General features: G+C 39.1%; 1 protein-coding gene across 1 annotated transcript; it reads left to right on the forward strand.

Moving 5' to 3' along the window:
• The first annotated feature begins 429 nt into the window (after nucleotides 1–429).
• Nucleotides 430–7,903, forward strand: tmem144a (transmembrane protein 144a). The gene is made up of 12 exons (XM_036517044.1): nucleotides 430–635; nucleotides 815–985; nucleotides 1,181–1,303; nucleotides 1,420–1,519; nucleotides 1,702–1,782; nucleotides 2,722–2,800; nucleotides 3,158–3,234; nucleotides 3,688–3,806; nucleotides 4,166–4,285; nucleotides 4,756–4,853; nucleotides 5,929–5,982; nucleotides 6,790–7,903. Exons 1-12 carry the CDS (start codon nucleotides 542–544, stop codon nucleotides 6,871–6,873), a joined length of 1,200 nt encoding a protein of 399 aa, XP_036372937.1. The 5' UTR covers nucleotides 430–541; the 3' UTR covers nucleotides 6,874–7,903.
• The last annotated feature ends 4,298 nt before the right edge of the window (nucleotides 7,904–12,201 follow it).

Genomic DNA, 12,201 nt, shown 5'->3' on the forward strand with positions numbered 1-12,201 from the left:
TACACAGCAGCACCAAGAATTAGGCCTTTTCTGGCCTTCCTACTGAAATAACAATAACCTGAAGTCCGAATGATATCAAAAAATAAATAACAAATAAATAAATAGTACTTCTGTATAAGCGAACGTCATTTAACCAATCACCAAAAAGATATAACTTTTAATGCGGATGCACAATAATTAACTGAACTATTGCCTCTTCGCACTTTCTCCCTTTTCTTCTTTCTCATATTTTGCTTCCCCACATAATTTCCTGTTTAAGAGGTGGCAGTGGGGAAAGTCATATTCGCAGATAATGAATGTACACAACATTCGTTGTACAGGGAAGAGTCATGGCTTTATAGGGTGTTGCCGATCACGCTGTGAAGCGGTGACACCAGCCTGCAGACAAACTGCTTACAGAGGCACATGTCACATGACTTGAGTCAGCTGATGAACGCGGATGTCCTCACTCTAAAAGCGTGAAGAAAATGCAATTGTTGTCATAGTGTTAGCTTTTAAGTTGAATTTTAAAGTCGATAAAACAAGCCGAAAAAATCCCAAAATGTTGCTCACAAACATTCAGGGCGTTGCTTTGATCCTCGCGACTTTGTTTTGTGTGTTCGAATGCCACGGTGATGTGGAGAAAATCAATCAAGGTACGTTAGTTAGTCTAGCTAGCTACGAAAAGCTCTTTTAGTAGATCACATTTTTGATGTAACTTTTAAGTCTTCAGTTAGCGATAGTAAACATCTGTGGCTATAATAGAAAATGTAGGTTCATATAAATCGAATGTATTTTATGGTGATTTCATTGACTGGATTACTCTGTTCCGCAGGTGTACGACTTGAAACCTCTTCCCAAACAGAGTTTGGAACTGTCAGCGTCCGAGCTGGGGCTAATTCGACAAATTCTACCGAGTTGACATACGGTTTTGTGTCGTGCATTGTGTCCGTCCTGTTTTTCGGGAGCAACTTTGTCCCAGTAAAGAAAATTGACACTGGCGATGGTAAGAGATCGGTTACCCAAAACTTTTAAAATTCTGAGTCATACTCGTGTTTATTCCTGTTAAATGAATGAGCGTGTAATGAAGTTTCTTAGCATGACTCAGTAAAGTGATTTCTCTTTTTTAATTGGCGAGTTTTAAAACTCAGCCTGTTGTTTATGATATTTCAATGTCCTGAGTCTGTGTATTTTACGTTAGGGATGTTTTTCCAGTGGGTGTTGTGTGCTGCTATATGGACCGTGTCCTTAGTGGTGAACATCATACTTCATTGTCCCACATTTTGGCCGCTGGCAATGTTAGGGGGTGCTATCTGGGCCACAGGTAAGCTTTACCTGTTTATTGTATCATTCTAGTCTTGTTCTTTTATTTGGCATTGACCCTCAATCCGTGATACCCTGACAACAGTATTCATCAAGGTGTGGGGTTTGTTTTATCAGGTAATATTACAGTGGTGCCTATACTGAAAACCATAGGCCTCAGCCTCGGAATTCTAATCTGGGGGTCCTTTAATCTTCTGATGGGTTGGGCGAGTTCAAGGTATGTGTGTTGCTACTGGTATTGGTAGACTGCATCAATCAGGCTACTCATTTTCTGATTTTTTAAAATCAAAATAATAAGTTGTCCTGTCCAAACTTAAACATTTATATAGTATGAATTCTTTACCTTGACATTGCGTCCGGTAAAGGGGAAATGGAAAATAAACATTTCCTGTTTCTCAGGTTTGGCTGGTTCGGCATTGACCCTGAAGAAGTAGCTAAGCCTGTGCTGAACTACTGTGGTGCTGGACTGTGTCTGTTAAGGTACTGAACACCAAAGTACAGCTTTACTCAGTTCTCCACAACACAATGCCCCATATAAATTCAATTCCAAAAAAAGTCAGATTAACTGTGGGAGGTTTATTTTGGTGTCAGGTCTTTAAGTCATCTTGCTGTGTGGTATGTGTGGTATGAGACTGCGATACTGGTTAGAATATGATTGGATGTCATTCTGATTGTTTAAATACTGTAAGGGTAAAACTTGGCCATGCTTATTTATAAATGAAAATTGTGATTAAACTGGAGTAATCCCTGTTTTGAGTCTCATGTTTACTTGAACTTTTGGTAGTGCTTCTTTTCAGAGCTGAACTCATGAACTCATTCTAGCGCTTTTGTAGAATTAGCAGAAAATAAAAGGCATATATTCATTTATTTGGATGAATTCAACCACTGTATTACACAGTTACGTTTAGCATGTCAGAATAAACATTGACAAAGATGAGCTGGAGGCAGTGGTGCATATTAGTGGCAGTTCTGTCTAGAAACGAATGGTTCATTTCTCAGTTACTTTAAAATGCTGCAAACGGAAAGCAGCATGTGTAACGAGGTAGGCAAAGCTATCTCCTGATGCTCTGCACGTCACCGCGAATACAGCCATGTGCCAAATGAATGGCCACAGGAGGCATAATAATCATTAGTAATCAGAACACCTGGCAGTACTTCCAGTAGTATTAGTAATAATGAAATTTGAAGGCAGTGATAAAATAATATATTTCAGTGGTTACAGAACAATTTGGCAAAGTCTCTGATTTGTTTGCTACTGAAGTCTAACAAAGGATTGCATTGTATTTGAGAAGTCACTGGCTGAGCTGTCTGTGCACAACACAGTCCAATATCTGATTTAAGTTATTATCAAGGTGCAGTATAAGCAGTCTATGTGTGAATGTACCGTGATCTACAACCTTTTACTTTTTTTTCCTTTAGTGCCATCATATTTTTCTTTGTCAAAACTGATATTCAGAGATCACAATCTGCAGAAGAGACGCCTTTGCTGATAGACAGTGTAAGTATACAGAGGTGATATCTAGGATTTACTAGTAGAAGTGTAATTAATGTAGAAGCTACTCCCCTCTAAAGCCTGAGACCCTGTAGGTTTGCAGGGCACCTTTAAATAACGTTAAGCAGCTCACAAACACCCTCTTGAATGGGATCTAACAGCCAGTTTAAAAAAAAAAGATTTAATTTGAAGTAAGCGAGTAGTTATTTCAGAAAAGTCTCAAAGTGGCCTAAAGATTACACCAGACTCATTTGCTGATCCGTTAAGATAAGTCTGATGTAAATCTTACATTTGTGAGAAAACTATTTGTATCAGTAGAGTATAGTATATATGTGTGTTTGATCTGCTCATTTTTCTGAACAGAGAATTAATTCAGAAGGGCTGGCTTCCTCAGATGAGTCATGGGTAGACACACTCAATCCAAAGACCAAGCGTCTCATGTATGTACACACATCTCCTTCATGTGTGCATGTATAGTGTATGTATGCATGTTTTTTTATGCAACATTACACACCTCTACGCCATACATATGCTTAGATGTACTTTGTACAATTGTGCATTGCATACTCATGTCTATGCAAGTCCTGCATATGTATGCATGTGACATGGGATGTACCAGGGATGGGCGCAATCTCAACAGGTGAGGGTGTTGCCCACATTCTCAACAGTTGAGTGCCTAAATACCTGAAAAAGTGTGCAAAATAAACTCCAGAATTAGTTCCAGATAGTACCAACCACATGCAAGGTGTGTTAAGAGGACTGAATATTATGTATGAAATGTGTCTAAACTGGCGCAAATGTCCGTCCCTCCTTCAAGTAGGAGCTTACCTTGTTTGCTGCTGTGACTCGCTTTCCTGCCCAGCTTAATGACCGTGATGTCTGTGTTTGTTCAGAGGCTCAGGTCTTGCTGTCATTGCGGGCCTGCTGTACGGCTCCTCCTTTGTGCCTGTGCTCCATATTAAAAACCACGCCGCGCGGAACGACAGCGCGTTCGCCGGGGCCAGTCAGTTCGGTGAGTGTGGACAAGCTGCGTCAGATAACAAGCACAGTCAGAGATATCAGGCACTCAACCCTTTGATGTACCTTGCAAGCTGGTGAAACTTTGCCGCTGCGTCCTGTCGGTAATGACACACGTATCAAGTCAACCGCAGCACCGTTGGGTAGACGGTGATAACAAGATGATCAAAGTAACGCATGGGGAAACTCAGCGACTCAGGGTTGAGATATGATGTCAGTGTCTGGGAGAACTCTGTAAATGGTGACAGTATGAATGTTACAAGGGCATTGGAAGGATGACTAGTGTGTAGTCTGTTATTGTGATGCATCTTGGAGTTGTGGTCCTGTCTAATATCTGGACCCTCTGTTTTGCAGATCTGGACTATGTCTTTGCTCAGTTCAGTGGAATTTTCCTTACCAGCACAGTTTATTTTCTGATCTACTGTGCAGTCATGAAAAATAAACCAAAAGTATACTCTAAAGCCATCCTACCAGGTAAGAGGAATTTTACACTGAGAACATATAGCACATCTGTATAAATTACATACATCAGTTTATGTCAATTAAACATTTACTGTTCACATGGACAAGAGTGACTGAAGTAAATCATTTAAACATTTAAATGTCTAACAACCTTTTAGAAATGTCTAGGACACTTCCTTTTTTATCTTTTGAACTCTGATAGACCTCCATTTACTCTGCAGAGGTCACTTCACACTCTAGAGTTGGAATTCTTTCTCTTGAAACTTGAATTGACAATTCCACCCTCGATCCCTATCCAACCTTGATATTATTGTGTTCATTACAGTTTAATAGTGGTAAATCAACCATTTTAAACATTAAACAGGGCCAGTGTACATTACATACAGCTGGTCATCAGAGAAAAGGTCCCGTTCGGTGAAGCAATATTTTCTCTATTCTATAATAAGAAATTTGGATTGAGAGTAGTGTTTTTGCCCTGTCAGGTTTTGCCTCTGGGATAATGTGGGGAATAGCTACCTGCTGCTGGTTCCTAGCCAACAACTACCTGAGTGCAGTGGTCAGCTTCCCCATCATCACAGCTGTAAGTCCATTGACCCTGAAGGAGATTTTTGGGATGAGACCTGTTTTAAAGGGTAGCACATGAGAGACCTGCATAAGTATGCTGACCAACTCATCACAGGTACCATGTCACCAGCCATGTGAAATGTGGCTTAGCCCGAATGCACCAGATCAAAATGGTAATTGTCATGGTAATGGAACTGATTTTCCTTATGGTCAATTCAGTGTTTTTACCATAAGCCCATCACTCAAGAGTGGCTCGAATGACTGAAATCTGACCCAGTCGTAAATGTATGATAATATGTAATAAATTTATAGGCATTCTGGATAATTACGGGTAAACATTTGTAGCAAACACACATTTACCTGTGTGCCAAAAATTCTACTTAGATTTAATAATTGTAGCATATGCTTGATAGATATTTCAGCTTTTTAATTTGTTTGAAAAAATCCTAAAATATGTAAATAAAATCCCTTGCATCAATTTATTATCAAGTTTATTTATTGAAGAGTGCACAGATAACACGGTAATCAAAATTTCACATATCATTTAGCCATATCTTTTCAAAAGTAATTGCTTTCTTAGCCTGTGGCATTTATGCATATTTGAACACTATTTTCACCTACTCACTTTCTGAGTGTCATTTTCATTTTAATGTGCAAGGGATTTCCCTTTGTCAGTATTAATGCAGTTATACCGGTGGGACTGGGTTAATTCCCAGTCTTGCATCCAATCATTGAACACAGTGAGGTGTGAAAAGGCGTGGCAAAGGTCAGCACTGAATGAGCTGTTTAGTGCTCCAGTGGGGTTCCCCTTAGGAGAAGGGTGAGCGCAGCCCCATGGTTCACACTAATCTAATCTTCTGTTCCATCTGATTACAAGTGTGCTTGGTCCGTAACTTTTAGTAACAAATTCAAGCCAGTGTAAGAACGTTCAGCCTAACTGTGCTGCATTTGGTTTTAAGCTTTATTGACCCATTCTGGTGTGCTTTTGAAAAAAGACCATTTTGAAATTACTAATGAACATCATGAGTGTGGCTGTCAGCGAAATTAACAAAAAATACAGAACTTACGTTTAATGAGTGTGTCTTTCACAGGGCCCTGGCCTAATTGCTGCTGTCTGGGGAGTCTTAGTTTTCAAGGAGGTAAAAGTAAGTATCACAGAATGGAAAAACATTGTCTGACTCAGCAAATGACACAGCATTTTATGGCTTCTTTCCTCATCATATTCTTTGTGCATTTTAGGCTACCATTTATTCAACAGGAACAAACCCAAAGTTTAAGTAGATTTTTTTTTGTGTATCATAAATGCTGTTCTAAAATTGCTTCTTGGATAAGATACCCTTCATTAAATTCATATTTGTTAAAAATGTTCATGATAATGTGAATTTTGTTCAAGTGAAAAGGGATTGAATAAAGTGTTTACAATGTTGTGAACCATTTTAGATCAGCGATTATGACAGACAGTTCGCTACGAAAGCTTTGAGCTCTGTTTGACTTAAGGTAATTTTGGGGCTTAATACGGATCATCGTCCTTACTGGTGCGATGTTCCTGCCAAATTGGGATTCAGTGCAATTTCTTTCCTCTGTTCAAAAAAAGTCCAAAAACTTTCCACTGAGCTGTTGTGGAGGGCAGTTTCCACCTCCCCAAAAACATAAATTGGGACAGAATGATCTTCTCTGTAAATAACAATCATGTTTATCAACGCTTTGCCACCGCAACCACGCAAAATTGATTGGGCCATTAGAGCAGCGCTGATTAGGTGGCCCGGGAGACAAATCAGTCATCATTGCTTTAGACTGAAGTGAGACAGCTGGCGGATTAGAGCTGAGATCTCTGCTCCCAACCACAGGATATATACGCAAGATAGCTACTTTACTGCACCAGTCTCCGTGAATCTTTTTGGATTACAGGCTAAAGGTACTGTATTAAAGCCCTCTGATTTTTACCCCCACAGGGTTTACGAAATGGCTTTGTCCTGGTACTGGCCTTCTGCATTGTTCTCAGCGGGGCGCTTCTGACTGCATTCTCCAAGATGTGAATTACAACAGGTGTACTGTATGGCCACAAGGTGGCGATATTTGGCAAAGGACTTACTGAAGGAAACTGGGGCCTTTGTTGAAGTCCCGGTGTACGATTCTCAATGTGTACACCTTATTCAATGGTGGAATAACATTGTTGGTAAACTGCACAATTATTTAATGCAATTATACAGATAGTTACATTCATTGTTCTCTTAATTCACTCAGGTGTTTGCTGTGGCATTTTCCTTTGATGGAATAACGACACTAATGTATTAGTGTTTTTGAAATTGTATGGTGTCGTATTGTGTATAACACGTAGTTGTTTCACTGAAGAACCACCATAAATCTTGTTTTGATACTGTTTGTTCCATTAGTAATTCCACTGTGAAAGGGCTGAAGTCCTATAGACAGACTTGCAGGAAAATGGTACACATTTACAAAAAATAGATTATTGTCAACTGTTGTATGCCAAATTTGCAGCATGAATGGGTGTTGAGAAAAATTAAGTGCTCTGGTTTAAGCTTTGATTTATTGATCAGTTTAATTAAGAAAAAATTGAACTGATCAGTATTTATGTATTCAAGGGAAAATGGATAGAGCCATATGAAGAAAGCTACTGGACAGGATGTGTTATACAGAGTTTAGCTCTCCACATAGTACATAATCTGCAGTGGTGACTATAGGACCCTCTGTCCTTGAATATTTCCTCCTTCTTTCATAGAACTGTGTGCAATTAGCTCATTACTGTGCATATGAGACATTATACTTTATTCCGAGACATGTCTATTTAAAGGGAATCTTGAGCTGTTGTCTGAAAAAAATCATGACCTGTTCATGGACTGTTATGTTGAGCTTATGTTAATAGGAGCATGAACGTGTCTTGAAGTTCAGTGGGACAATTTAGTATGTGCCAGAACATGAAACGCAGGGAATGTGTTTGGTTAGACATATAAAATATTTTTACATCAGGCATGTGAAGGCCATGTACCCAGTGCATGTTTGGGACATCCAGCCAAATTCTTCCTTCTCTCCCAAAAAAAAAAAAAACCTGACACAGTTCCTGAGAACAGAAGGACTTTTACTGTTTTACTTTTTACTTACAAATTGATGAAAACCCTTTCAAAGTGTGCCATATAGGGAGGGCGTGATTGGGTAAGTGTATTCAAATAAATGTTTCTAGATTACAGTGAATATTGTAATGTCTCCTTTGTCCGTCTGCTCTGAAGCAAAGCATAGTGTGAGCACCATTACTGACTGTTGTTGGGTAAATGTGTGTTTGCCATAAAGCAAGGACGTTGGTGTGAATTGCGAATGGAAGGCATGTGTAATTTTTTGCTACTTGTCACTATAAATTCAGAATTTACCGTTATCAAGCTCGTCATCTTGGTCTCCAGTAATCTGAAATGCTGATTAGTGTGGCAATCACTGGTTGGGCGCTCAGAAGGGTAGGATTATTGCCGTAGACAGATAAAGCAGCGTAGCGCAGTAGCTAACAGCCCATTAATCAGATCGGTAATTGTTTTCTGGTATCAACAAAGCCATTTTTGGATTTAATTATGTCTCTAATTAAATATGAAGGCAGGTTTTGTGATGTATCTACCTGTGCTACCTCCAACGGCATAATTTTGTTCATCTGGAGCCAAAGACTTAAGATGTTGCTCAAAGTTACACATCTGTGCATATTCAACAATGTTTATAAAATGCTGTGTATTCCATATTTATTTATGCCACTTGTATACAAGAGGTTGGGGATTCACACGGTTTAAACAGTTCCACATGATAACATGCATAATTTATCCAGTACAGGTGTCATTTAAAACCATTCATCAAATTTCAGTTTGCAGCTAACCTTTACTGCTGTCAAGGGTGAACTTGATATGCTGATAACATTGTTGTTGCATTCAGGACCCGTGAATGTTTGTCCACAGTGAGCCTATCCAACATTGCCACAACACTGTTGCGTTTCAGTGTTTTTTTTTTTGTCTGCTTTCTCACACTGGACACACTACTGAGCCATTTGCACTCAATATCCTGTTTGAGATGAAGGTAAACACTTATTAAGGGTGATAATAGCAGGTAAAGGCAAGCGGGGGGGAAAGGGAGGCTGTATCGCACCACACGGTTAGAGCAGCATTCTGGTGTGAAATGACCTGATAATACCTGCACCTACACTTGACACCTTGGCAATGAATGTGATACATGCCCAATGTGAACATGCCATAGTAAAACATATATTACTTTGTAATTGAAGGCAAAACTGCACATGTGTGTGTATATACTGTGTGTGTGTGTGTGTGTGTGTGTGTGTGTGTGTGCGCATTTTTGTTTGTGCCTGTGTTGCATGAATGTATTCAAATAAGTACATAGTCATGGGTATAAGCATAGATAATGCATATGGGAGTGTAGAAGAGAGTATGGCCACAATAGATAAACTGGAATTTCTGTTCAGATGAATAAACAGGCTGCAATGGAAGCTGACTGTTAGAATTTGAAAGGGAAGATACATCCAGCAAAGCATAAATGGCTTTGGGAAGCATGTGCTTCTCTTAATGGGTTTAAACTGATAAAACTGTCAAAACTGGTGTGGAGTTATGTCGATTAACCCCTGTCCTGCTCTCTCAAATTCAATCCCTTGAAGGCAAGCATGTGTAATCTTCAGAGGTCATTTTACCACATGGCCAAATCGAAAAATTCAATTAAATGTTTTTATTTATTGTTTCTCTGTAGCTACATTAGTGAATACAGCGAAGAGTGACACTGTACACTGTACTGGATTGGATTGAAAACTAGATCCTACTGCTTGAGAGTTGTGGTTTGTGTCCTGGCTAAGATCCTGCAAGGATTTGAATTGTTACGGTGAAGAACAGGCAGTGAAAATGGGTCACAGAATGTACTGGACAAAATGTGAAATCTCCAAGCACTGTGAGTCAGCCATAAGTTTGGTTCCCTGTGAATGAAATAATGAAGCAGCAAATTTCTTCTTAGAATCTATTTTCAGCCCCAAACACAGAATTAGAATGAAAATAATAATGTATTTTTCACAAGAAATGATGAGTGTGTGTTAACGTGTGTTAAATATATATTTAAATTTTAGACACTAAAGCATATGCAGACCATTTCCATGCCGGTCTAAACTATCTGTCTGCTACCATTGTTGACACAGAAGTCTTACTGCCAAAAACAGTGTCCTTTCATATCTGTAAAAGAATATGAATCATAGAAGAAGGGATTCATACACACAAAGAAATTGCACTGAGCTTCAAAGGACATTCTGATTGAATAAAAACAAGGAAACAAACTGTACTGTATACTCTTCCCAGATGAACCTTTGTAGATTAAAGGAAATGCTCTACATGAATCTAAAAGGGTACCAATCAAGAGACCTTTATAAGTTACTGCTGTGACAAAAGTATTTGCACATGGCAGGGTATGGAAGACAGCTAGCCATTCAGCACACCAAATGATCACAGCAATGCATAGTGCATTGGATTCAATGTGTCAGGATACTGTGTTAGGAGTAAAGTGTCAAGCAGTGTGATTAATGCTCACCTTGGTAAGCATGATGGCTTTTCATTTTGGTTACTATTCCATCTTCCTGCACATAACGTACATGCCAGCAAGTTTTTTTTTTCCCTTTATTATTTCTTCTATTTTTATTTTATTTATTATTTACATCATTTTAGCCTTTATGATTACCTGTCTGATTAGCTCATTTGCTTTACTTTGTGTGCATGTATGTGTGTAAACGTGCAAATGTGTGTGTGTGTGTGTGTTGTGTTTCATGTAGTCAGTAGAGCACACCACTAGAGCTCAGTAGAATGGCCAATGCCATCAAGATAACTAAGGAAAAGACAGCATACAGCAGCAATTATTTCCTAATGTTTGGATTTTAAAATGCTAACAAAAAGTTGAATTCTGCCTGGAGATGATTAAAGGAGCCACCTAGTATTATTTGGAGCAAGTGCAACTGAGCCTACTTAACATGATTGACAATTTTTATGCATTTATTTATTTATTTACAACCTAATGAGCAGCTTTATACAGGTGCCCATGTGTATGCCCCGCAGGGGGTGCTGGTGGGCTACCCACTTCTATATTGCCTGCTGCACGATTATACCCTCTTTGGTGTGAACTCCTGGTAAGCCATTCCCCCAATCCAAGGTGACTTGACATATAACATACAACAACTTATTAAGAACACTTTATGCACACAAATGTCTGTGAAATTTGCCATTTCAATGGTTGTCCATTTATTCTAACCACATGGATTAAGTAATCACGAGTAAATACACATTCACACAGAATGCTTTAGAGTTAGGTGACTGCATTGTAATCACTCTAAAGTGTGCAATATCCCCAACTAAACTCAGAGTAGGTCCCAACAGCTTTATGTTCCTAGTCGTATGCATTGAACCAAAGCATGCTGCCACAGACAACAATGCACTATAAAATATTCCCCGCTGCATGCTATACAATAAAACAAAAAAGCAACCGTCTGCCATACAATGATAAGGAGTCCACTCTGCTTTACAAGCTGGCAAAGTTGGGTTGCCATTATCCTATTTTACAGTGCATCAGACAGAATGGGCTCCTAATTGCCTCTGAGATGTGAACAGGAAGCAATCTGAACCCACCTTGAGTCTCTGAGAATATCTGTTGAATCGTGAAGCATCTTAAATCATAGTAATGTGTTCTAAAGCTGGAGAGTCTTGAGAACTATCAGCATTATTAATGTCATAGCCATAAGTCACACAGCATTACCATTGTGTGCTTAATAGTTATTAATATTATCAATGATTATCAATATTATCAATGATTCTGGGCATGCTGGACATTAAGAGACATATATTCAGCTTACAGTTTTTTACATTGTTAGTATTGAGCATCATGCAGTTCTTTTTCATATCTATGGTACACAGTGCATATGAAGTAATTTAATTAGGTGGACCAGATGTGCTGTATGCTTAAGATATCAAAAGAAATAAACCTTTGATGGATTATATCAGGTATTGCCAGAATTTCCCTCTGGAGGAGCAAGCAGCATAAAGTGTGCATCAAAACCGGCATCAGACTATTACAAGGGACTTTAAGGTGTTTGTGCGTGTGATGGGTGTAGAGACAGAATGACCGTTCCTTTGAAGTCCGCTGATTATGGACCCTCCTGTGGTGGAGGAGGGAGGGGCCCGATGCTTTCTGCTCACTGGAGGTTATGAATCAGAGTTCCCCTTTTTTCATAATCTTGTCTGACAAAAAAGAAAGGCTGTGAAATTGTGCACCTCGCGCAATGTGCACTTTTGTGTTTGTGTGTTTGTTGTTTTTGATAATGTCTCAAAGTCACTGGTCCA

The sequence above is a fragment of the Megalops cyprinoides genome, chromosome 22 (genome assembly GCF_013368585.1).
Source record: "Megalops cyprinoides isolate fMegCyp1 chromosome 22, fMegCyp1.pri, whole genome shotgun sequence".
Taxonomy (NCBI): Eukaryota; Metazoa; Chordata; class Actinopteri; order Elopiformes; family Megalopidae; genus Megalops; species Megalops cyprinoides.

Excerpts from the sequence above, each read along its gene's own strand:
- tmem144a (XM_036517044.1), top strand. The coding sequence starts at position 542 with ATGTTGCTCACAAACATTCAGGGCGTTGCTTTGATCCTCGCGACTTTG. Across the intron at positions 1,304-1,419 it reads GGGTGCTATCTGGGCCACAG|GTAATATTACAGTGGTGCCT; the intron begins GTAAGCTTTACC and ends TTGTTTTATCAG. Across the intron at positions 4,286-4,755 it reads CTCTAAAGCCATCCTACCAG|GTTTTGCCTCTGGGATAATG; the intron begins GTAAGAGGAATT and ends TTGCCCTGTCAG.